Source organism: Lissotriton vulgaris, chromosome 3_1 (genome assembly GCF_964263255.1).
Source record: "Lissotriton vulgaris chromosome 3_1, aLisVul1.2, whole genome shotgun sequence".
NCBI lineage: Eukaryota > Metazoa > Chordata > Amphibia > Caudata > Salamandridae > Lissotriton > Lissotriton vulgaris.
The window spans coordinates 662,243,942-662,267,370 of NC_141689.1; the positions used below are offsets into that span (position 1 = coordinate 662,243,942).

Genomic DNA, 23,429 nt, shown 5'->3' on the forward strand with positions numbered 1-23,429 from the left:
TACATTATTGCAGTTCTTGCAGTTGTAGCATTTGGTTGTGCCTTTAGGACTAGGTGTTTCTAGTATCATGTCATCTGGTCTATTCAATAGTTCCTTGATGTTTCTTGACCTTGAATATGCGAAAAGCGGTTTCTGCTCATAAAGATGGTTGAAGTCACTTTCCATTTGTAGGATATCCCATCTTTTAAGAATTGTCTTTTTAATGTCTCTTGTTGATGTTGAGTATTTTGAGACAAATACCATTCTCTGTTTTGAAGTTTTAGTCTTTTTTTGTAGTAATTCCGTCCTCGGAATCAATTTTACTTTTTCCATTTGCATATCAATTAATTTTTCAGGATAACCTCTTTTCAGATAACATTGTTTCTGTCTTTCAAGACTCATAGTACATTGAGCATCATCCGATGATATTCGTTTTATTCTCATGAACTGAGATACTGGAAGGTTATTCTTCAAAGTGGTTGGATGGAAGCTCCCATATTGAAGTGCTGTGTTTTTATCGGTAGGTTTCTTATAGAGTTCTGTTTTTATCTCATTCCCTTCAATTTTTACTTGAACATCCAAAAAAGGAAGTGAAGTAGTGCTGACCTGGCTTGTGAATTTAATTCTTGGGTTAATGAGATTTAAACTTTGTATGTTGCGCTCAAGGTCTCTCATAGGTTTCTTCCAGATAAGGAAGATATCGTCAATGTACCTTTTGTAGTACAGAATGCCAGTTTGCCACGTTACGTCTTCTAGAATATATTCAAGTTCAAATTTGGCCATAAAGATGTTTGCGTAGACACACGCCCCGGGAAAACCCATGGCAGTTCCGCTTAGTTGTGTGTAAAAATCAGTCCTTGTGGACTACTGTATGTCGGCAAAACCGACAGGAAAATGAGAATACGCTTGGCAGAGCATAAGAGCAGAATTCGTAACAAAAATATAACCTCACCAATAGCTAGACATTGGATCGAGAAGAACCACACTATAGCACAAGTCCGTTTTCAAATCATCGAACAAATTCCACAGCGTCTAGGGTTGGACAATGCCAAAATTTTGCTTAGGAGAGAAATATATTGGATTCGCAAATTGCAGACAGTAGTCCCGGATGGGCTCAATGACAAACTTGATATGATATGTTTTCTCTAAGCATAGGTTGGAATCAGCATTCAGATCACCCGTGGGTTGTCATTCATATAATGGCACCGGGTACCAGAGAGTTTATATGTGGTACATTTATACACACATGGCATAATCATTTATAAGAGGTACATTGATTTGTGTATGACAAAATTGATTATTGATGCTCTGTTACTAATTTTTTAAGAACATGAAATTATGCAACGTATTGTACTTATTTTCGATATTTTTGTACTTTACTCTTTTCTTCTGTATACTTTTGAGTCATTCAAAAAATACCCACCATCCATAAATTAGTGGCCCTAGTGTGACTTGAAACATTCACACACACACTGACACAATATATAAATAATGTTTAATAATAGCGCCTCTTTCAATATGGCGCCAACAAATATGAGTTTTATCCGGTTGTTTTTTCCATTCCCCCAACCGGGTCTTCTCAGAAAGTTAGGTCCGTCCTTTGTGTTAATATCGGGTCCTTTAACACGGCACTGACGAGCATGAGACTCAGTCCAGCTTTCATTTCCATTCTCGCAATCAAGTCTTAGTCCGTCTATTGTGTCAACATCGGGTCTGGCGCATCAACATAAATAACGCACTAGATTAGTCTATACACACCACGAAGATAGACGCCGGTACAACGCGCCTTTTTTCGAGTTCCCGGTAAGCATAACTATGAAGGAGTTTTCTCCGCGAGGATAGTTTTTTTAACTATCGAGCACTAAACGAGTATTATATCTCTCTGTTATTTCATATAGAGTTGAAAAAAGCGGACATCTAGCGAGATCCTGAAAAATTAACACAAGGCTCGCAGGTAAATTGAAATCGTAATGCTAACTTGTATATTTCATCAGCTCAGTCGTGCACTTGATGATAGTGGACATACATGTCCTTAACCTCCTGCTTCATATTATTTTCTTCACTAGATCCCCTCAACGTTACAGCTTAACGCTCATAACTCACAGGTGAGCGCTCGTTTCAAAACAAATCTAACTTTGTTGGTTTGTTGTAGACAAATAATAATGAGCAGCGTTCTAAATCTTTGATATAATTTCCCACAGGCAATAGCTTTCGTCATCCAGAAATAAAGGTAACATGGTGTCAAAATATCACCTTATATGGCTTCTTATAAACTGATAAGTCCTTAAACTTCATATTACTATCATAAATCTTTACAGAGTCATCAAAGAAGTTTTTAACCACGTATGATTCGCATACCAACCAGTTAGTTAGGTAAGAATAAAAACAGACCAGGTCAATAGTGATAAATAATCACATTAGCATCGAAATTAATAAGGCTTCTCTTTTTCTTTTCTTTCTTCCTTTTCTTCTTTAGGCCCCTGACGAAGGGCTAACCCCGAAATGCATTGGGTTGTGAACTAAAACTGTGTTGTGTTTAAATTGTTGAACAGAAATGTATTATCAAAGGCATTAATTGTGTGTCGTTCATATGTATATATTGCAATGAATTATGCTATATTCATTTGAAGTGAAAATGAAATAAGCTATAAAAGATGTTTGAATTAAAATACAAGGCAAATGATAAAATTTGAGATATTTATTCTTCAGTTGGTGCGCACTAGAGTCCTTATGATCTTGCGATCCTAGGCCATATACAATGGTTTGGCGCTCAGCCAGGGAATGGAGCCTTCATGGATAACATGACTGTTTGGTCGGCCCTTGTGGAACGGTCAAACATTCATGCGTACTTTATAATAATAATATTATAATAATCCACATTTGTAAAGCGCAAACAATCACCCGTAAGGGTTTCTAGGTGCTTGGGCCGTCAGGAAGATTAAGCAAGCTATTGCCCAGAGTCACATGGTGCTGGGCCAATCTGCCGCCGGAGCTGGGGATCCAACCGTGGTCCCCAGATTCTAATGTCAGTCGCCCTGGCTGCGGTGCCACAGCTCTTTACAGACTGCACAACCCCTCCTCCTCCCCGATGTTAGGGGATTCAAGCCCCTCCCTAGCCTGATGATACAAAAAGTAAAATGATAATAACTGCAGTTAGATTTTTATTTTTCCGTTAACACTGCTCCGTTTGAAGTGGGGCCACACTCCTCTGCCTCAGCGGAGGAGCCGCCATTGCATAAGGAAAAGAAAGTGGCAAAGGATTTTCCATCTTTTCCTTGTAACTCACAATGATAAGTATAATTGTTTTATGATAATTCCTGCGGTTGCAAACCAATGACAGATTAATGACCTATTGAAACAGGCAGTGTTAATTTGTATTTTAAAGCATGCTGCGTGGGTGGCAGCTTCCACCTTGTGAATGTCAGGTGCATAAATTGGGACAGCAAGCAGCAATCCAAGGGATGACTGCACCCACTCCCAGATGTTCCTTTTACAGTAGCACTTTAAATTTTAAATTACATTCCCCACCCCTCCAAGGAAGAGAGGCTGCAATGATGGCATTTTTAAAGAAGAATGCCTGGATGGCTGTCTACTGTCTCTTGCTGGCATCCACTGCGGAATTGCAACCACTGACAAGAATTCACAGGCAAACTTCTGTCATTAATATTCATGAGCAAGGGCTTCTATAAATACTTGTGAATGTCCTTTATGCGCCTCTCTGATTAGTACTTTCGAAGAAGTGCCATTAAAGGATTAGGAAGCACTGTGGAGTGGCCCAAAAACAGCAGGCCTGCTTTAGAGTTTTGATGACAGCTACCCCGTCACAAGTGAGGCGCATGTCCTGTTCCCTCTAATCCAAGTGCATTCTGTCCTTTGGTACTTGTAATAGGGCAGACGAGCTATCTTTCACATTTGTGACTGAATAGCTGCAACTCTATTGGGCCCAGTCTCTGGTTTGTGACAGCAGGCTTAACACACTTGCTCCTTACAATGTAGGACCGTGTTCACAGTATAGCAGTACTTCAGTTTTTTTTTCTATATCTAGGGAGTCAGTCGTTCCATGCCATACATACCTGAAATAGAATTCTAATGATTGATCTATACAGGGCCTCCTAAAACTGGAAAGTGCCTCTTGGCATTAACAAGGCAACAACATGATTTATTGAGGAAGAGCTTGACTGAAAATAGAATTTAGCAGGAGCAACTTCCAAATGAAAACATCAAGGTCAAAACTCGCGTAATAAAAACGGAGGATTGGGTAAGAGGGGTCAGTCAGCACGGTGCGCCCTTTGCCCTGGCGAGAAACGTCTGGGTTAGGCAAGTGGAGTTGCAAAACATCGAAATATATCGGGCTGGCTGTATAAATTGGATGTCTGCGCATCCTCACCATGTAAAATGCCAGCATACGTTGAAAGTATTAGTTGTTTACAATTTGGAGATTACAGCTATCCTCCGAGGTCAAACAACGTATCTCAGCGAATGTGCCAACTGCACTGGCAGCGAGCCCGGCTGGAATTAATGTTATTACAGATTGTCAACGAAGCAAAGAAGTAGCAGCAAAGGTATTTAATTAAGAAAAAGTTAAAGTTCTAATATTGCATCTCGAATGACAGGCGAGGAAGGTGATGATCTCATTAGAGCTCGACTAAGCCAGGCTTCTGGATTTAGCCGCCAAGCGCCATCACCTTTCACATAATTGCTGACATTTGGAATCCTGCCCTTTTCTATTCCTTATGGGAAAAGTAATTTGTGAAAATAATGTAAGATAATGTAACAGCCAATTGATTTCATTTGTTGATGATATATTTATTAATTATCATATCCGTCAGCATTGGATTGCTGTTGGATGATATATTCAAAGTCTATTAATCGGTATATTTTTGACTTAAGATTGTGGATTTCTGTTTAAAAATGACAAGGTTTTTTTCTAAACGGACTCATAAATTTTAAAGAGTTAAAGTCTGTTCCTTTAGTGTGCACCGATGTAGTGCTCCGCCCAGTCACCCCATTACCCCTTGTCATGTCTCTCTGTTAGTGAAACTGCTGTTCTAGAGACTCAAGAGGACCAGCTTGGTGGAGCAGGTGAAAGAGAAAACAGACCATGAATCTGACAGGTTGCTAGCTCCACTAATGCGAGTGGACTTTTCCGGAAAGGTCTTGATTGAAGGTGTCCTGCGAGCTCTGGATTTGTTAGAGGGAGGGTGTCTGGGATAGCTCCTAAATACACAGTCTCACCATCTTCAAAACACCTAGTCGATGAGTTTTAGATTGATATGTGCCCAGATAGGACGGATTTTGAGTAAAGTTTTAATGGAGTGGTTGTTTTCTCTAATTACTGATATGTGTTGTCCACTTCAGTCGCTCTGTGGCGTTGCTGCCTGGAGAGTTTGATTCCTCCAAGTCAAGTGGGAGTGTGGTTTCTTTCTTGGCAACAGTGTTTCAGTGATTGATGATCCTCACAATGATGTAATGGTGTATACTCTTTCAGGAGAGTACTGATATAGGTGTCGCCTCTCAATAATATGGTAGTCTATAACACATCCAGAAGATCCCTGGACTGGTTGTATCTTTACATTTCTCATTCAGATGAGTACTTGTGTGGTTACCTCCTCCAATTTATTTGGTGTCGTAGTATTCTTCATCAGAACAGTAGTGGAGTGGATTTATCCTCCCTTTTGTACTGATATGTTATCCTCTTTCAAATGACCTTTGTAGTGCTTTTCTCTAGCATATTAACCTGAATGCCAACAAAACAAGGAGCTAGACTATTTCTTTACTTCTATTCATAAGAAGTTGCTACCAGGTGATGGCCGAAGATGCCTTTCCCAAAATGATGTGATTTGCTTCTTTTTGTTATGTTTTGTTATGTTTTGTTACATTTATTTCTCAAGCACACGTTTACTCGGAGATGTCTTAGTGCTAACTTTACCGAACCTGTTACAAAAAAGCTCACTGGGACCCAAATAACCATGTATTTATAGCTTTCCTAAAAGAGAGCAGACTGTTCATGGATTTCATATACAGGGGCAAACTATTCCAAGTTTTGTGTAGTCAAATCATGAAACTTCTTCCACCCCAAGAAGGGTGTCTGAATTTTGAAACTGTGGCATTTTGTGCTACGGAGGACCTTCGTGTCCTCGGTGGTAGATACCGTTTAAATGTATTTTTCGAATTAATCAGATCATACACAATGCAGAGCTTTGAAGGTGATGCAAAGGGACTTAAAACATTTCTCAATCTGACTGGGAGCCAGTGAGTGCAAATGTTTAATTCGATGGAAGCAGATTCGAAATGTGGGATCCCTAATAGCAACAGTGCTGCTGCATTCTGCAGGGTTTGTAATGTGTTCAAATATTGCTTATGCATGTTTGTATAGGGGACATTACAGTAGTACATTTTTTAAAGGACCATGAATGTGACTACTGTTTTCTGTAATGCTGAAGGAATGTAGGTATGGATCTTTTTATGGTCCTGAGTGGGTAAAAGGAAGAGGATGTGACTGCATTAACCTGAGCACTAAATAGTATTTTGTCACATACTAACTCTCCAAGGTTGTGGGGCTTCTTGACCGGATTTAGAAGGGTTCTCAGCTCTTGAGGGCACCATGAAGGGGACCAAAAGGAAGCTTGGTTTCTGAACAAAATGACCTCTGTTTTCCCAGAGTTTAACTACAGGCAGTTATTGGCCTTCAAATCACTGACTACTCACTTTTGCTCAGGGAAATGAACTGGTCATCGTCGGCATAAGACATGAGTGAGAATACAAATGGTCTGATATGATCAGCCAGGGTAGTGACATACATGTTAAACTATGTGGAGCGTATTAAGGAACCTTGCAGGACTCCACAGAGCAGTGAAAATGGTTTGTATGTGAATTCATTAAGAGCCACTGATAGTTCTCGACAGAGAAGAAAGGATCTCAGGAGGGCTAGATCAACTCCTCCGATTCTGCTGTTGTGGAGATGACCGTTCAGCAGCTGGTGGTGCAAGAGAATAGGGCTTGTTTTCTCATATCAATATATTGTCCTACTAGTGAAGGCTGTACTAATTAGCACATCTTTTTGAGCTGCTATTGTCTTCCATGCAAGGAGCAGAATCATTGCTTCCTCACATTCCTGTGGTGCTCTCTTGTGTCTCCTCTGAGTAAAGTGGTTATTTCTCATGAGTGATGTATCCTTGCCTCACAGGCAAGGGTTCAAATGATTGTCTCCCCAAAAAGATTAAGGGGCATATTTACATGTTCTGGCGCATGTCTGCAAATCAGCAGGGATGCACCAGAACAGATGCGTCATGCAATCCCCTCCTTGCGCCACCACAGATGCGCCGCATTTACAATGCGGCGCACAATGGTGCAAGGAAGAGAAGATGGGTGACACATCTTGTGGCGTATGGGCGGCGCATTGCTGGAGTCGCGTCGCAAGCACGACGCAACTCCTGCAATGCACAAGGGCCACCCATACATAACATGGTGCGTCACTCCTTACGCCTGCTTTAAGCAAGCGTAAGGATTTGACGCAGCAGCGTCGTAAAACTGACTCCGTGAAATCTTGTAGATTTCACAGCGTCAGTTTTACGGGGCTTTGATATGAGCGAACGCCCACCCTGCGACAGAACGCCCACATTAAACCTGATGCAGGTTTCATGTGGCGCAGGGCTTTACAACATGACGCATCTGCCTAGATGCGTCACGTTGTAAATAAGTCGCAATGTGGCGCATTGTTTACGCCGCCGCTGCATCACAAAAGTGACGCAACGGCTGCGTAAAAGTATCACAAGGGGCTTGTAAATCTGCCCCAATGTGCCCTCTGCAAGTCAGAGGTTTCAAACATTGTGTTTTCAATTATATGTTGTTTCCTTTGATAGGCAGCTGCAACAGAAGCTGGCCCTACTAATGTTTTTCCCGATACTTTTCACATAAACATCTCCTTATTGGACTCACAATAACTATTTCCACTATATGTCCCCATCACCGACTTGTCACTACTGCTCACTGTAACATTTTATCGCAACTTGAAAATACCCACTTGGCTTTTTTCATCTAAAAAGTGCTTAGTCATTAATGGGGAATTGTAGGTGGGGGGTGTGTGAATGGATGAGTGAATGAATGGGAGAATAAGTTAAGGAATGAGTGAGTAACTTCATGGGTCAAAGAATGAGTGAGTGAAATGCCAGTCACTAAAGTAGTACTTTGAATTTAATGGCTAGACCTATTGGCTTTAACAGTGTTTGTTAAGAGAAAAACACCTATGTACAAACGTTTGGGAAAAATCTTGCTCAATACCATTGAGTTTAAGCTGAAGGAGAATGAAATATGGGAGACATTGGTGCATGGTGCTCCCAAAATGTGAATTAATACATTAAAGGGAAAAAGACGGTGGCTTGTATTGGTTTTATTTTGTTTCTTTGTCCGTAGCGCATCTTCTGGGCAATAGATATGCGCCGCCAGCATCTCAAGTTTTCAGACCCAAAGCCGTTGCGGAGTTGGCAAAATTTGTGTAGCCAATGGTGTGACAGTGTGATATATTTGACAGACAACTGAAAACATCAGCGTTATAACAATACACATTGCACCTCTCGCTGTCACGATTTCACTCTCACTGACCCAACTCCTGCATTCGTGGCTTTTCTATTTATGACATGATTAACTGTGAAAGTCCTGACATGAATCTTGTTAGCGCTGTCGTCAGAAACCGAATGCGGCTCAGTGCCCCGAAATATGGAGAGAAATGCCAGCCGTGTTTCTTACGAGCACCGCTCAGCCCTGCAGGAGGCAAGGCGCAATGCACGCCCCGGGGGTGGTTTGTTGGCACATGCACAGTCAGTCAATGATTTATCCCGAAAACAAGACTGAATAAGCCAGTCTGGTTTCGAGTCACAAATGTAAGCCTTAAGTACTCTGTGCTTTTCTCTGCCTGGAAAGGTATTAAACTAGATGTCACGATGTCAAACATCTCTCAGGGTTATTGCGCTGGTAATTCCTAACCAATCATAAATGTGATATCTTGCACTAAAGCTTCCCGCCATTCTCCAGCACGTGCGAGAGCGCGGCATCAACCACTGCAACATAAAGCGCACCTTATTACGAAGTCATGGCTGTCAATCTCCTTGCCACATTCACTGTCAAGCAGGATTCCAGAGTTTCCCACCACAGCGCACATTTTAAAGCGCCGGCTTTTCATTGGAGACACTTCGGGCAGGAGGCTGTGCAAATTGTGAGAGATGTTCAGCGTGCGACGTCGGTCCAGCACATAGTGGATGACATCACCTGGCTTGAAACTGCTCTTCACCACAGATACGTCCCTTTCGGCGTCCAAGAATCGAAGAATGTCCTTTCTGAATGTAAAAACAAAAATACAAGCGTTAATGAAATCCCCTGCATGTACCTACATTACACAAGAGCATAACAGACACACTGCTGGCAGGCTGTATTGATTAATTCTGCTTGAATGGCCTGGTTGAACATGTGAGAAAATATTGCGTCTAAGAAACACTGCGTTGATAACCTCGGGTAGGCCTTGTTTTTCATTTCAAATAAAATAATCGGTCAGTTTTTATAGTGTCATTTAATAAAGATAAAAGCATGTGGCTCACCTCAGCTCTAGGAATGCTGCCCTAATGAAAAAACTCCAGATGAGCACGTAACTGAGAAGCAAAGACCATATTATTGAGGAATTGAAGCATATGGTCTGATTAATTTAAAAATGTAGATCTACCTTTGTTTGTTGACTGCTATGTTTGGAGTATTTTAACAAATGCATGTTTTCGAATTGGCAAATAATTCCAGGAGTGGTCCTCTAAGAAACTGGGTCAGTCGCCTCTTTCTAGGTGTACTCACTCAGTTACGAATTTACTGACGTGAAAATGTGCCTGTACACTTGCAAATTAAAACTTTTTTTCATCCTAGGGCAAATCAATGACCTCCTTGAGAAACAATATCTGACCCAATCTGCTAATTTTGCAGGTGGCCAGCCCCCTCCCCATTTCACCCTGTGATGTATAAATCATGATTCTTTGAAATACTTCACATTTTTACAAAAATAGGTCATTACTTATCTCACCCTCAAGGAACATATCACCAGCTCTCTTCATTCAATTTATATGACAGGAATTCAGTTATATTCTGAGGAGCCTACCAGAGGTGGGTGGTGATAAGCAGTCAGCACATCTTTATTGTTCAAGTGACAGCAGTGGTCATTCATTTGTTTGGAGATTGTGCAAAGGTGGTGCTCCCTTGTAGACCATACACCAACAAGTCTGATCCAGTTAAGCGGGCTTAAAAGGGTCGTCCTTACCACTGAACTTTGTTGAACTAAACCCAACATACAACACCATAGTAATAATGATTTGTGGTGGAAGGGTGAGAGTAGGGAGAAACAAGAGATGAAGGTTAAACAGATATTCCAAGGCATGTGAACACCAAATTTGACACTTCTCCTTCCCAAGGCTACACACACTCTTGTATGCCCTCAGACTAAAGTAACCTAATCCCTTGTGTACTCTATAACATACTAAACACACATCTGGGAGAAGTGAAGGGTCCCAGTCATACTAGACAACATGGAAGTACCTAGGTTGACAATAAGCACCCTCTTCAACTTGGGATTAAGGCATGAAGGTCTGGCCTGTCCTGCCATCATTTCTTTGTCATGTCAAAGCCTGAATATGGGGATGACAGTCAACCATTGTGATAGGAAGCCAATCTTGTGGGTCCCCAATCCAGAAGTGCCAAATAATCTGCTGGTAAGCAACCTCTTGAGGAACTTTCAAGAAAGGGTTCAAAGGACATGAAGCTTCTGTGCATGAAAGCATAACAAGGAAGTCCAGATGTTGATAATGGGCGCAGGGTAACAAGGGTTCCTTGTGACGAGACATTTGACTCTAGAAAAAGCACACTGCTATCTGGTCTGTAGCATACTCTGGTCACATTCTGCTTTCCGCGTAGACATAGGAATGGATTTTTCTCATCTACTGTCCATGCACACATTGTGCAAATATTTGACATGTTCAGAACGCTTGAATAAACAATAATTGAAACATGGGGCATCACTTGTGCAATTCTACCTTCAGTGTAGCGCCAAATGCCAGGGCTTCCAGTAGACACAGAAAACGTCCTCCACTGTACTTCATGGATGGCCTTCATCCAATAAAATAAGCATCTACTCTTCATGTTTTGCCCAACAAGGTTGCCAGTTCCAGGGCTGAGGAAACCCCAAGAATCATGGGAAAGGGCAGTAAAGGCTATATATTGGTATGCATCTACATACGTTTCAATCTCTGAATGCTCAACTGTTTATGATACTACTGTCAAGGACTCACCCAACACATAGAATTATTAGAAGAACTAAAGCAGGATCCTGAAGACGAAGGTCGTTACTTGGTTGAGGGTCTGGAGACACTAATCCCAGTGGGAAGATCTTATCCCTTCTGGTGATTTTTCTTTTGTGTTGTTTATATCTGAGGAAATTGCATGATAAGAAGGAATATATGTATCTGACTATTGAACTGTGGAGAAGAATTTGTGCCTCCTTTTGGGATCACATCTGGATAATCTGAATAAAGAGACAATACAGTGCAGTTTTATCTATCTGTAAGAACACATATGGATTATTTACTCTGACGAAGTCCTCATGGATGAAATGCATTGGCTGGGCTGATCAATTTTCCGTTTACAAAGAATAGAAATACATTGAGAAATTTGCAACAAAATGACGTGACTCATTGTATTTGAGATATCCATACCTTGAAGTTGGGTTTGGACTGAATACTTATTGTTCGAGGGAATGTCTTTTTGATGCTGAAATCCGGATAATAGGAATATTTTGTAAAAATGTGGTCTTAGATATAATTTGATGTCATATTCTTAACTAGTAAGAATAACATATTTACTCAGATGAAATTGACGCTCCTGCTTTAGTTCTTCCAATAATCTTGGGGTCGAAATGTGCCAACACCAACAAACAGTGGTATCAGGTGCCAAGAAAGCTATGGAATGCAAAAACTAGCCAGCTTAGAAACCACTTGGTTCCCTTAATAATTATTTTTTTACCTCAATCACCTGCATACATTTTGGCAACCTATTCGGACGAATCTTCTAAAATGAATGAATGAATGAAGCAGTACTTGTATAGCGCTATCTACCCGGAGGCCTCGTAGCGCTTGTGACAGAAATTCAATTAGCAAGGGCTCAGGGCAGGTCAACAGAATGTAGTATACAAGTGTGTTTTTAAAGTTTTCCTAAAGGAGAGATGGTTTAAAGTTTCCCGCAGAGGCAGAGGGAGGATGTTCCATAGCCTTGCCGCAGTGTGTGAGAAGGAGCGGCCACCCCATCGAGCCTTCTTGACTCTGATGGGAGTAGCCAACTGGGAAGAGCTGGACCGAAGAGAACGAGATGGAGCATAGGGAGTGACCAGGGACTGAAGAATTGCAGGGCCGGTGCGATGGAAGGCCTTGTGTAAAATACACATGGCCTTAAATTGTATTCTTCCAGCTATAGGAAGCCAGTGAAGTTCCCTCAAAGCATTCCTCGCTGACTGCCAACGGGGAAGGTTGTAGAGTAGACGGGCTGCACTGTTTTGGGCGACTTGGAACCTGTGGATGGTATAGGCAGGAGCTCCCATATAGAGGACATTCCCATAATCCAGGCGAGATAGTATAAGGGCCTGGATCAGGATCCTCCTTGCCTGAAATGGGAGCAGAGGGAGCACCCTCCGTAGCATCCTCATCAACCCAAAACAGGTAGCCGCAGTCTTCGTAGCTTGTACCGAAAAGTTCAGGTCGGTATCAAGCCAAATCCCTAGGCTTTTTATTTGAGGTTTGGGCGTAGGGGGTGGGCCTAGACATGGAGGCCAGGAGGATGCAAAACCCGAGGGAGAGGAATTGCCCAGCAAGATGACGTCTGTCTTCTCCCCGTTGAGTTTTAAACATGAGGATTGCATCCATCTGGAAACCGCCTCCAGACAGGAGCCTAAGGTGCTGGACGATCCCTCCTGGTGGTCTAAGGAGACCACCAGTTGGGTATCGTCTGCGTAGGTGACAATACGCACACCAAAGGGATGGACTATCCTGTCTAGGGGCTCCATGTAGACATTAAACAGAGTGGGGCTCAGGGAGGAGCCCTGAGGAACCCCACATCTGAGAGGGTGTTTAGGGGATGTCACCTCGCCCTCGAAGACCTGAAAGAAGCGGTCAGCCAGGAAGGATGTCAGCCATTCTAAGGCTGCGCCCGACACACCCATGTCCGCCAGGCGTTGTAAAAGCGTGACATGGTTGACTGTGTCGAACGCAGCACTTAGATCTAATAAGATAATGGCGACCTTTCCACCCTGGTCCAACACAGTTCTAGCTTCCTCCGTTACCGCTAGGAGAGCGGTTTCGGTTCCATGTCGAGGGCGGAACCCTGTTTGGGAGGCACGCAGGAGCCCATTAGATTCCAAATGGCTCATCAGGATGTTGTTCACGTGCCTCTCCAATAGTTTACTCAGCCAAGGGAGCAAAGAGATAGGGCGATAGTTCGCCAGATTGTCCTGGTCCAGGTTGGGCTTCTTCAACAGAGCCCTCACCATTGCGCACTTCCATGACGGGGGTACGGATTTTGTGGTGATGGAGGTGTTGAGGACGTCCAGTATGACCGGGCGGATTATGTCCACTACCTTCAGAAGGGTCTGGGGGGATGCTGAGTCACTGGGTGAACCAGAGGTAATTTGAGAAATAAGTCTGTCCAGAGTAGGCATATCTAAAAGAGGAATGGTATTTAGCTGGCAAGGAGTAGCAGTGGACAGGAAAGTAGGGGAAGAGGGGTCCGGGGTGCTATCGGCTTCTCCAAAAGAACAGTATATAGTCTGAATCTTTTGGGAGAAAAAGTTCGCCAGGTTGATACAGCGATCCTGGGCGCCCTCCACGGAGGGGCATTCAGTTGGGGGAGAGATAAGGGTTTTAACGATTTTGAAGATTTCCCTTGGGGCATTAGCGGCAGCCTCGATTGTGCTGCCGTAATAGGAGGCTTGTGCTGTTTTTTTGCTCCAGTTTATAGAGCCTGATGGCCGCTCTATAACTAGCTTTCTTGTCTTGGGAGTAATCTTGTCTCCAGGCTCTTTCATATTTCCGACAGAGTTGTTTCCTAGATTTAAGGTTAGGAGTGAACCAAGGAGCAGGTCTCAGTCTTTTAGTGACATTGGTAACTCGCACAGGGAGGACCATGTCCAGAGAGGAAGAGATCCAGCTATCGAAATTATTGGCAGCGATATTGGCATTCGGGGCTTTTCTCGGGGGGTCTCTGGCCAGTGCAGTTTCCCATTCAGAGAGGGGGAGTGAAGACCACTTCCTACCTCGCTGTTTAGCAAGATGACAAGTGGGGATGGGAGAATATGTATGCCAGATAAAAGGAACCAAAAAGTGGTCGGTCCATGGTAACGGAATCGGGGTTAGCACTGTAAGATCGTCGCTATTGCTATAAATGTGATCCAGAAGATGGCCTCTATTGTGGGTTATATGAAATCCTTTTTGATGAAGATCCAGTGCTAAAAGGTTAGAGCGGAGCGTATTGGCTGCTGTATTGTGAGGGTCATCAAGATGCAGATTAAGGTCCCCCAGTAGAGTGAAGTTGGGTGAAGACAGCACAATGCTAGCAGCAAGATCAGTTATTTGAGCGATGGAGTTTTTTAAAGCACCTGGAGGGCGATAGGCTAATATTCCTGAAAAGGTGGTAGTAGGGGAGAATTCTAACGAAAAATGAACACTTTCGCAGGTAGGTGAGGTGGTAGGGGTAATACGGCATTTATAATTGTCTCGATAGACAATAGCCAGTCCCCCGCCCCTCCCAGTCTGACGATCCAGCCTCTTGAGTGTAAAGCCCTGGGGAATGGCCCACCCAATCGCTGGATCGTTGTCTAAGTGGAGCCAAGTTTCCGTTAGGAAAAGTGCGTGGGGGTTGAGCTCTTCAATCATTGTATGTAATTCCGTGTGGTGTTTACAAAGGGACCTGCAATTAAGGAGATACAATCTCCATTCCAGAGCTGGAGAAGGGTGTGGAATACCTATATTTAGGATAGAGGGATTCCAATTACAGTTCCTACAAAGATAATTGATATCAGACGGATGAAACAAATGGGCACAATGAGAGCGTAAGGGAGGGCGTAAGGCAAGCAATGAGGGGACATCATAAGTGTAGGAGGGGAGAGTCATGGCAAACCAGTATACCTGCCGGTCCGCCGGAGCGACAGGACGCGGACTGGCGCAGACTGGCTTCTCTCTGGCGCCTCTCCGGCGCGTCTACGGCGCTACCGCTGCGCGTCACCGCTGCACGAGTAATTGAGAGCTAAGTAGGTTAGGCGGAGTGGGAGACTAGCGCGTCAACCCACCAAATATGGCCGCCTCCGATGGAGCAACCAGGAAGTTGTGCCGCTTGCCTCCCTCCACAAACAAACAGCACAGGTAGCTGCGGTGGACCGGGGAGTGAGCGAGCACAGCAAGTAAGTAAATTACACTAGTACAGTTTTAAAATCAGTACACACTAAAAAACGCTTTTCTAATCAGGCTAAAATAATGGTTAGCAGGAATACAAGAAGAAAAACGCTTGTAGCAGTCCTGCTTGCTACCAAGCGCCAGCGCTACTAGAATCTCAGTCAATACTCGAGCGCGCTTGTAACCGGCCCTTTTGTGATCAGGGCGGAGTGGGAGACTAGCGCGTCAACCCACCAAATATGGCCGCCTCCGATGGAGCAACCAGGAAGTTGTGCCGCTTGCCTCCCTCCACAAACAAACAGCACAGTACCTACATTTTTTATCACACTACTTTTGGATCTGGAATTGCGCCTTAAACGTCAGTAAAATTCTCTGCATTCAGTTTTTTGCTCACATTGACTTGTAATATCAGCACTATGAACTCTGCACTTTCATGTAGTTTATTGTCATGATGGAATTATGTTATGTCTATTGTGTAAAGCATTTATGTGTGTGATTTCATTGTCTATAAATAGGTGAGAGCTTGCAATTATCAAGTCTTTGAAGAGAGACAATGAATCGTTTTGGATGATCAAATGATGGACTGTATTGATAATTCTTTTAAATAAGTAACTTTGATGCGTGATAACCACGTGAGTTACTTCTTCTTTTTGAGTCACGTTTTTTGTCACATTGAGATGCATCAGTGGTTTCTGACCAAAGATGTAAAGCACCAAACATATTCTTAGACCCGACATGGGGGGTATCTCACTCACAAAGTGGAAGCTGCCCTGTGTGACAGCTTCCATCCAGTGAATGCTGCTGCAGGCATTGGTGAGAGCAGTCAGTGGTCCAGGGAACCACTTCATGCCGCTCCCCCCGCCCCTACAGAAGTCATTCCCTGAATTTCGACATTTTTTAATAGCAGCCCTGTCTCTTTTGGGGGAGGGCTCCTTTCAGCATTTATGGTATGAACATGCAGATAAGGAGGTCTGTTGTGCCTTGCAGGCCCCCATCCCTACTTACACACTGATTGTCAAGGGCTCAGAAAAGGGCCCCTGCCTCATACACAGTAATGAAGCGGGTTTTTTTTTGGGACCTCCTCCAAATATACATTTTGCACTGCAACTAATTAGTATTTCAGCCACAATACAATATACAGGTTAGCTAGTAAACCAGCTGGTGCACAGAAAGCACAATTCATTTGTATCCTGACCTTCGTACTTCAGGTCTTATATTGATTGCTGATATCGATCTAACAGGGAGATGGTGCCCACGCTTAAGAGCTTTATATAGAGTTTGGTGGATGCTGGTTACATACCAAAAAATTAAGACTTTCTGTTAATTCTTTTTAGAGTGCATAGACGCCCTGTTCATGCTAAATCTTTAAAGAGGCAATTATTCTGCTTGTTTATGGTGGATATCCCGCATAAGGGCCCATATATTTATTTCAGGACTGAACCACATTAGAGTTAGGGGTTTCCTCCAAATTGCGAGAGGAGAAATTCTTGCTAAAAGTGGCTCTGGAAGAACTTAGCAAATGATTTACAGTTGGATCGGTATAGAAAACCCCCCAATTTTAGGAGGAAGCCTACGTCTCAAGGCGAATTCATCAGTGAAAATGCATGCACCCCTCTATCCCGTGGGTTAGATGTTCAACTGAAGGATTTGCCTCTGGATTTGGCACCTGCTCCTAAAATCAGAATATTTGACATTTCCATCCATGTCTAAAGCGGATTCTTTAGTCTCACAAAGGTGCAATATGAAGTTCACATTACTAATCTAGTCCTCCTATGAATGTTGTTTTGCTGGTGGTTCCTCATTATAAGTACTTAACCCCTTCGATGCTTGTGACGGAACCATTCCGTCATCAGTCACGGTTGAGCTGTGCTGATGACGGAATGGTTCCATCACAACCACACCCAGTTAAGGAATGTCCAGCACGGGAGGGAAATCGGGGGAGCATCCATGTGGTTAATTCAAGGAAGAATGAATGTTGTGAATGCCGGAGGGAGCTGTTCATGATAATACCTGAGTGGATACTAAATTGGGTTCTCCTGTTGATGTTATCTGGCATATTTTCTCTTTCCTTGTGTCTAATTGTAGAACGCTGAGAAGCAAGGACATTGCCTTTATCTTGGATGATTATGTTACATATTCTTCTGGAAATCCCAAATGGTCGCAAGTACATACTATATATTCCTTTGATTTCAACTCATCCAGAGACACCACTAACAAGTTAGTCATGGATTAGGGACACTGCAAAAGATAACAGTAGAGGTCCTAGTTGACCTTCAACATTTTTTAATCATCTATGATTTTAACTCCCTCGCAAGTCTCAGCATATAAGCACCCCAGCCAGGAACACCCTTAAAGCCAGTTAATTCTCCATTACAAAGGCCAATACCTAAACAAAAAGAGTGGCATACTAAGGCTGATGCATGGCTAGTTCCTTCCAGTGATGTTGCAGTTTGACCAGGCTGTGTATTTAGAGAGAAAAGGTATCTGTCTCTTAGAGGTGCAGTGTTTGGAAGAAGGTCAGAGGAATGCCAATACAGTACATGGCAAGTTTAAGGAAAGAACAAACGGCAGACCAAGGTCAAGCACATCCAGTCCATATGTACTATCAATTCAAATGGCGGTGCAATTCTCTTCCCACACCCGCCTACCAGGGGTGTCAAATAGTAGCCAGGTTCACCAAAGAAGAGTGGAAGGTGCACTAGCTGTGGAGTTAGTACAGACAATGTTAAGGATCGTTCCAAACTTATTTCTTTGAATTCAACAAAACTTTAAAAGTGGCACACAGCCAACGCGTTTCGTTCCCGATTCTTTGCCAGATGGAACTTTGCCAGGGCTGTAACATTATAGACATGACACAACATCAATATGATATAACAAAACATTCAAAAAACATATATATAAAATCACATAGATATTGTCAGATGGCCCAAGAGATTCACATCACATAAATATCACATAAATGATAATATTAAATAACATCAAAAAATTCCAAGAAATCACATCACAAGTCCTCATATAGATACTACATATTTCTCAAAGAGAACATTTTACTAATTGCTTAAGAGAAACATATACCAAAGACATATATAAAAAAGACATATATAAAAAACATATAAACAACAAATAAAAACCACAACATTAATAATACATATATATTTTAAAACCGGTTGTTGTATTAACAGTTGATATGGCATAGAAGCATACTAATATCTAAACAGATACCATCAGGGACACATCTATATAAAGGATAGTACTTCTACCAATGAAAGGTCCACAAGTGAGTAACCCTATGGTAATTGTATTAAACGAAAATGTACCGATTGCCGTAATTCAGGCCTTAATATTAGTAATTTCCCAAAAGAGAGTATGAACCTCTGGGAGTCAATGGATAGAGCTAGACATCTATAGAAAATCTGTATACTGAAAGAGATATAATAAAGGAACAATTCTCACCTCCTATCTGTTCTATTGGTCAGTTACCAATGGAGGTGTATATATTTCGAAAATCCAATCCAAGAGAGCATAAGTAAAGCCTCAATAATAGATTATAGAACAAAGCTTCTAAAATAAAGAGGAGGGATAGATGCATAAAGAAAAACAATACAAAAATAATCCTACTTGGGAACTCAAATTAGAGTAACCTTCTAGCAATCATAGAGAAAACTGGACTCACCTCTCAGCTTCAAATACTAATCATTGACTGAATAAAGCAAAAAGAGTTTGACCAATATTACGGTACGATTTAAATAATTTCTAAAAGGGAGGAAGGGGAGAGAAAATAAATCAGGAAAAATTATCTAAAAAGGAGAATCTAAAAGAGAGAGAGTCCTGAATGGAGACTCAAAAGTAGAATAACCTTATGACAATCATGATGCACCATGCACTCACCTCACAGCTCCAGGTAATGGGCGTGAAGATTTGCTATGTACAAAAGTAGCACTGAAAGTAGCATTCAAAAAGTCTTGATTCATCAGCCAACTGTAAATCTATGGTGGTTTGATGTATGGGCTGTTTGGACAAATAATGAGTGTCAGTCCCAAGAAGCATAACATTACTAATATATTTAAAATAGTATATTAACAAAAGCATCCATCCAAAGGTAGACTAATTCATTCGGAAAAATCGTGAGTGATCGAATCTCATAATCATCGATGTTCAAATAGTTTGCTAAAGTATTATAGAAATGAAGGTATGATCATTTATTCCGTCTTTGCAATTTCAAAATGACACAAAAACTAGACTGTCACCTCTTAAAATTTCCAATTAGTAATAACACAATAGATACTCTCATCAAGAGCTCAGCATATGTAGCTATCAAAGCAGTGTCACAATGCCAATGAGTGAGTCAACCATTGCGTGCGATGTTAAGATTCAAGTTCCTATCACATTGGCAGGAAGTACTAATTAAAAATAGAGCGAGTATAATCAAGCAACATTAAAAATCAAGTCACAGGTATATATCTATGGGATATCCTATCTTTTCAAAAAATGATTTGTTAAAACGACAGAGAATAGAAATAAAACATCTTGTCAGAGAAACAAAACATTATATCCAGAACCATCCGGAAGTGCACCAATGAAAGCAGCGCGCACTATGTATCTCAATAGGCATGCACTACAGAGTCATATAGCAACAGGCAGAATCATTAAACGTAACGCCGTAATCTGGATGCAATGTCAAAATTCCACCAGGCATTCACTAAAAAATTCATATATCACAGAACAAAGTCATTTACAGTAACGTGGCAATCCGGATGCAGTGTCAGAGTTAAACCAAGTATTCCTGGGCGAGTAAAGATTCTAAAATTCCACCCAGCATTCCTGGGCAAACAAGGGTGTACCCGGGAGCTATGTATCCTGATAGACAATAAATGTGGATCGTGTAACGCTTACGTGATAAAACAAAAGCTCTGCATAGCGTAAAGTGATATTCGGCGATACAAAGCCGAACTGCAAAGTGCCATTATTTGAAGCCCAGAAGGGATTGAATTACCACGCAGTACCTTCCGTCATGTGACCCATGGATCATGACGGAGAACTTAGTATAGACAGTCGAAAGATGAAGACGCCCATCTTGTAGTGATGGAAGCATTCATAGCAGCACTTATATCCATCAAGACATATGTTTAATCAATAAAAAACAACATGAGGTGACGTAATATATCAAATATAATCCCCAAAAAATAAGAAAGTAGCCAAGTTGCATAAAATCAAAAAAACGAAGAGAAAACTCATTGGTTAACTAAATAAATAACCAACAAGTTGGAGAATAAAGCTGCAAGTATCGTGAGGCTGATATATAGAATAATCTGAAAATTGCTGTGACTGACCACATTCTAACAGTCACATATCCCTGGTATATAGACAGAGAAGCTGTATACCAGATAACAGTACGAAAATGGCGGCCATCTTGTAGTCGCAAATAAGAGCACAAGAAAACTAGTATACATAATGAATGAAGGATGAACCAAAAATTAGTATGTGAAATCAAATAAACAAAAAGAAAAAACAACCGACTGAAGGGAGAAGTAAATAAGTTGGGAACTTATTTACTGCTGCCTTCAGTCAGTTGTTGGGAACATATTTACTGCTCCCTTCAGTCGGTTGTTTTTTCTTTTTGTATATTTGATTTCACATACTAATTTTTGGTTCATCCTTCATTCATTATGTATACTAGTTTTCTTGTGCTCTTTTTTGCCACTAAAAGATGCCCGCCATTTTCGTACTGTTATCCGGTATAGGGCTTTCCTGTCTATAAACCAGGGATATGTGACTGTTAGAACGTGGTCAGTCACAGTACAATTTTCAGATTATTCTATATATCAGCCTCATGATATTTGCAGCTTTATTCTCCAACTTGTAGGTTAATTTTTTAGTTAACCAATGGGTTTTCTTTTAGTTTTTTTGATTTTATGCCACTTGGCTACTTTCTTATTATTTGGGGATTAGATTTGATTTATTACTTCACCTCATGTAGTTTTTTATTCATTAAACCTATGTCTTGATGGATATAAGTGCTGGTATGAACTTTTCCATCACTACAAATTGGCCGCCTTCATAGTTTGACTGTCTATACTAAGTTCTCCGGTCACGATACATGGGTCACATTACCGGAAGGTACTGTGGGGTAATTCATTCCCTTCTGGGCTTTAAATATTGGCACTTTACTGTTCGGCTTTGTATCGCCAGTTATCGCGCCACGCTGCGCAGAGCTTTTCTTTCATCAGGTAAGCGTTACACGATCATCATTTAGTGTCTATCGGGATACATAGCTCTCGGGTACACCCTTGTTCGCCCATGAATGCTGGGTGAAATTTTAACATCTTTACTCGCCCATGAATACTTGGTTTAACTCTGACACTGCATCCGGATTGCCACGTTACTGTAAATGACTTTGCTCTGTGATATATTACTTTTTTAGTGAATGCCTGGTGGAATTTCGACATTGAATCCAGATTACCGCGTTACTTTAAATGATTCTGCACGTTGATATATGAATATGTAGTGCATGCCTATTGCGATACATAGTGCGCGCTGCTTTCATTGGTGCACTTCCGGAGGGTTCTGGATATAATGTTTTGTTTCTCTAACAAGAAGTTTTATTTCTATTCTCTGTGGTTTTAACAAATAATTATTTGAAAAGATAGGATATCCCATAGATATATACCTGTGACTTGATTTTTAATATTGCTTGATTATACTTGATCTATTTTTAATTAGTACTTGCTGGCAATGTGATAGGAACTTGAATCTTACCATCGCACACCATGGTGACTCACTCATTGGCATTGTGACACTGCCTTGATAGCTACATATGCTGAGCTCTTGATCGGAGTATCTATTGTGTTATTACTAATTGGGAATTTTGAGAGGTGACAATCTAGTTTTTCTGTCATTTTGAAATTAAAATTACAGTATAAATTATCATACCATAATTTCTATAATACTTTAGCAAACTATTTGAACATCGATGATTATGAGATTAGATCACTCACAATTTTTCCGAATGATTTAGTCTACCTTTGGATGGCTGTTTTTGTTACTGTACTATTGTAGATATATTAGTAATAATATGCTTCTTGGGACTGACACTCATTGTTTTTTCAAATAGCCCATACATCAAACCACCATAGATATACTGTTGGCTGATAAATCAAGACTTTGTGGATGCTACTTTCAGAGCTATTTTTCTACATAGCAAATCTTTACGCCCATTACCTGAAGCATTGAGGTGAGTGCATGGTGCAGCATGATTGTCATAAGGTTATTCTACTTTTGAGTCTCCATTTAGTACTTTCTCTCTTTTAGATTCTCCTTTTTAGATTCTTGTTCCTGATTTATTTTCTCTCCCCTTCCTCCCTTTTAGAAATCATTTAAATCATACCGGAAAATTGGTATGTATGTATGTATGTGTGTTCTTATATAGCGCTCGACTTACCCTAGGGCATCTCGGCGCTTGCCTTGGGAACCCGTCCTGGCTTTTCCCTGTGAGATAACCTGTACTGGGCATCCCCAAGGTGAAAGCCAGGCATCCCGCCACGGGGGGCCGTTGTGGAGATTAAGCAAGCTAATGCCCAGAGTTGCAGAGTGTGAACCCGTGATTAGAGTGGGCACCGAAGCGAGAATTATCGAGTCCGTAGACAATTGGGCTCAAGACCCTGCCGCATCGGGAATTGAACCTTGGTCCCGGGTCTGACCTCTGCTTCAGGGTATGCTTTCTCTAACCAGTGAGCCACACTTCTTCTGGTCAATCACTTTATGATTTATTGAGCCAATGATTAGTATTTGAAGCTGATAGGTGAGTCAAGTTCTCTCTATGATTGCTATAAGGTTACTTTAATTTGAGTTCCCAAGTAGGATTACTTTTTGAATCTTTTTCTTTATGCATCTATCCCTCCTCTTTATTTTAGAAGCTTTGTTCTATAATCCATTATTGAGGCTTTACTTATGCCCTTTTGGATTGGATTTTCGAAATATATTCACCTCCATTGG

The 23,429-nt window shown here is 41.6% G+C and overlaps 1 protein-coding gene across 2 annotated transcripts in view; it reads right to left on the bottom strand.

Moving 5' to 3' along the window:
* Positions 1-23,429, bottom strand: part of ST8SIA4 (ST8 alpha-N-acetyl-neuraminide alpha-2,8-sialyltransferase 4) — a 511,314-nt gene that overhangs the window by 293,086 nt on the left and 194,799 nt on the right. For both annotated transcript variants that reach the window (XM_086960965.1, XM_086960966.1), the window contains one exon: positions 9,054-9,311. In XM_086960965.1, coding sequence (XP_086817091.1) covers positions 9,054-9,311 — 258 coding nt within the window. The remainder of the gene's footprint in view (positions 1-9,053; positions 9,312-23,429) is intronic.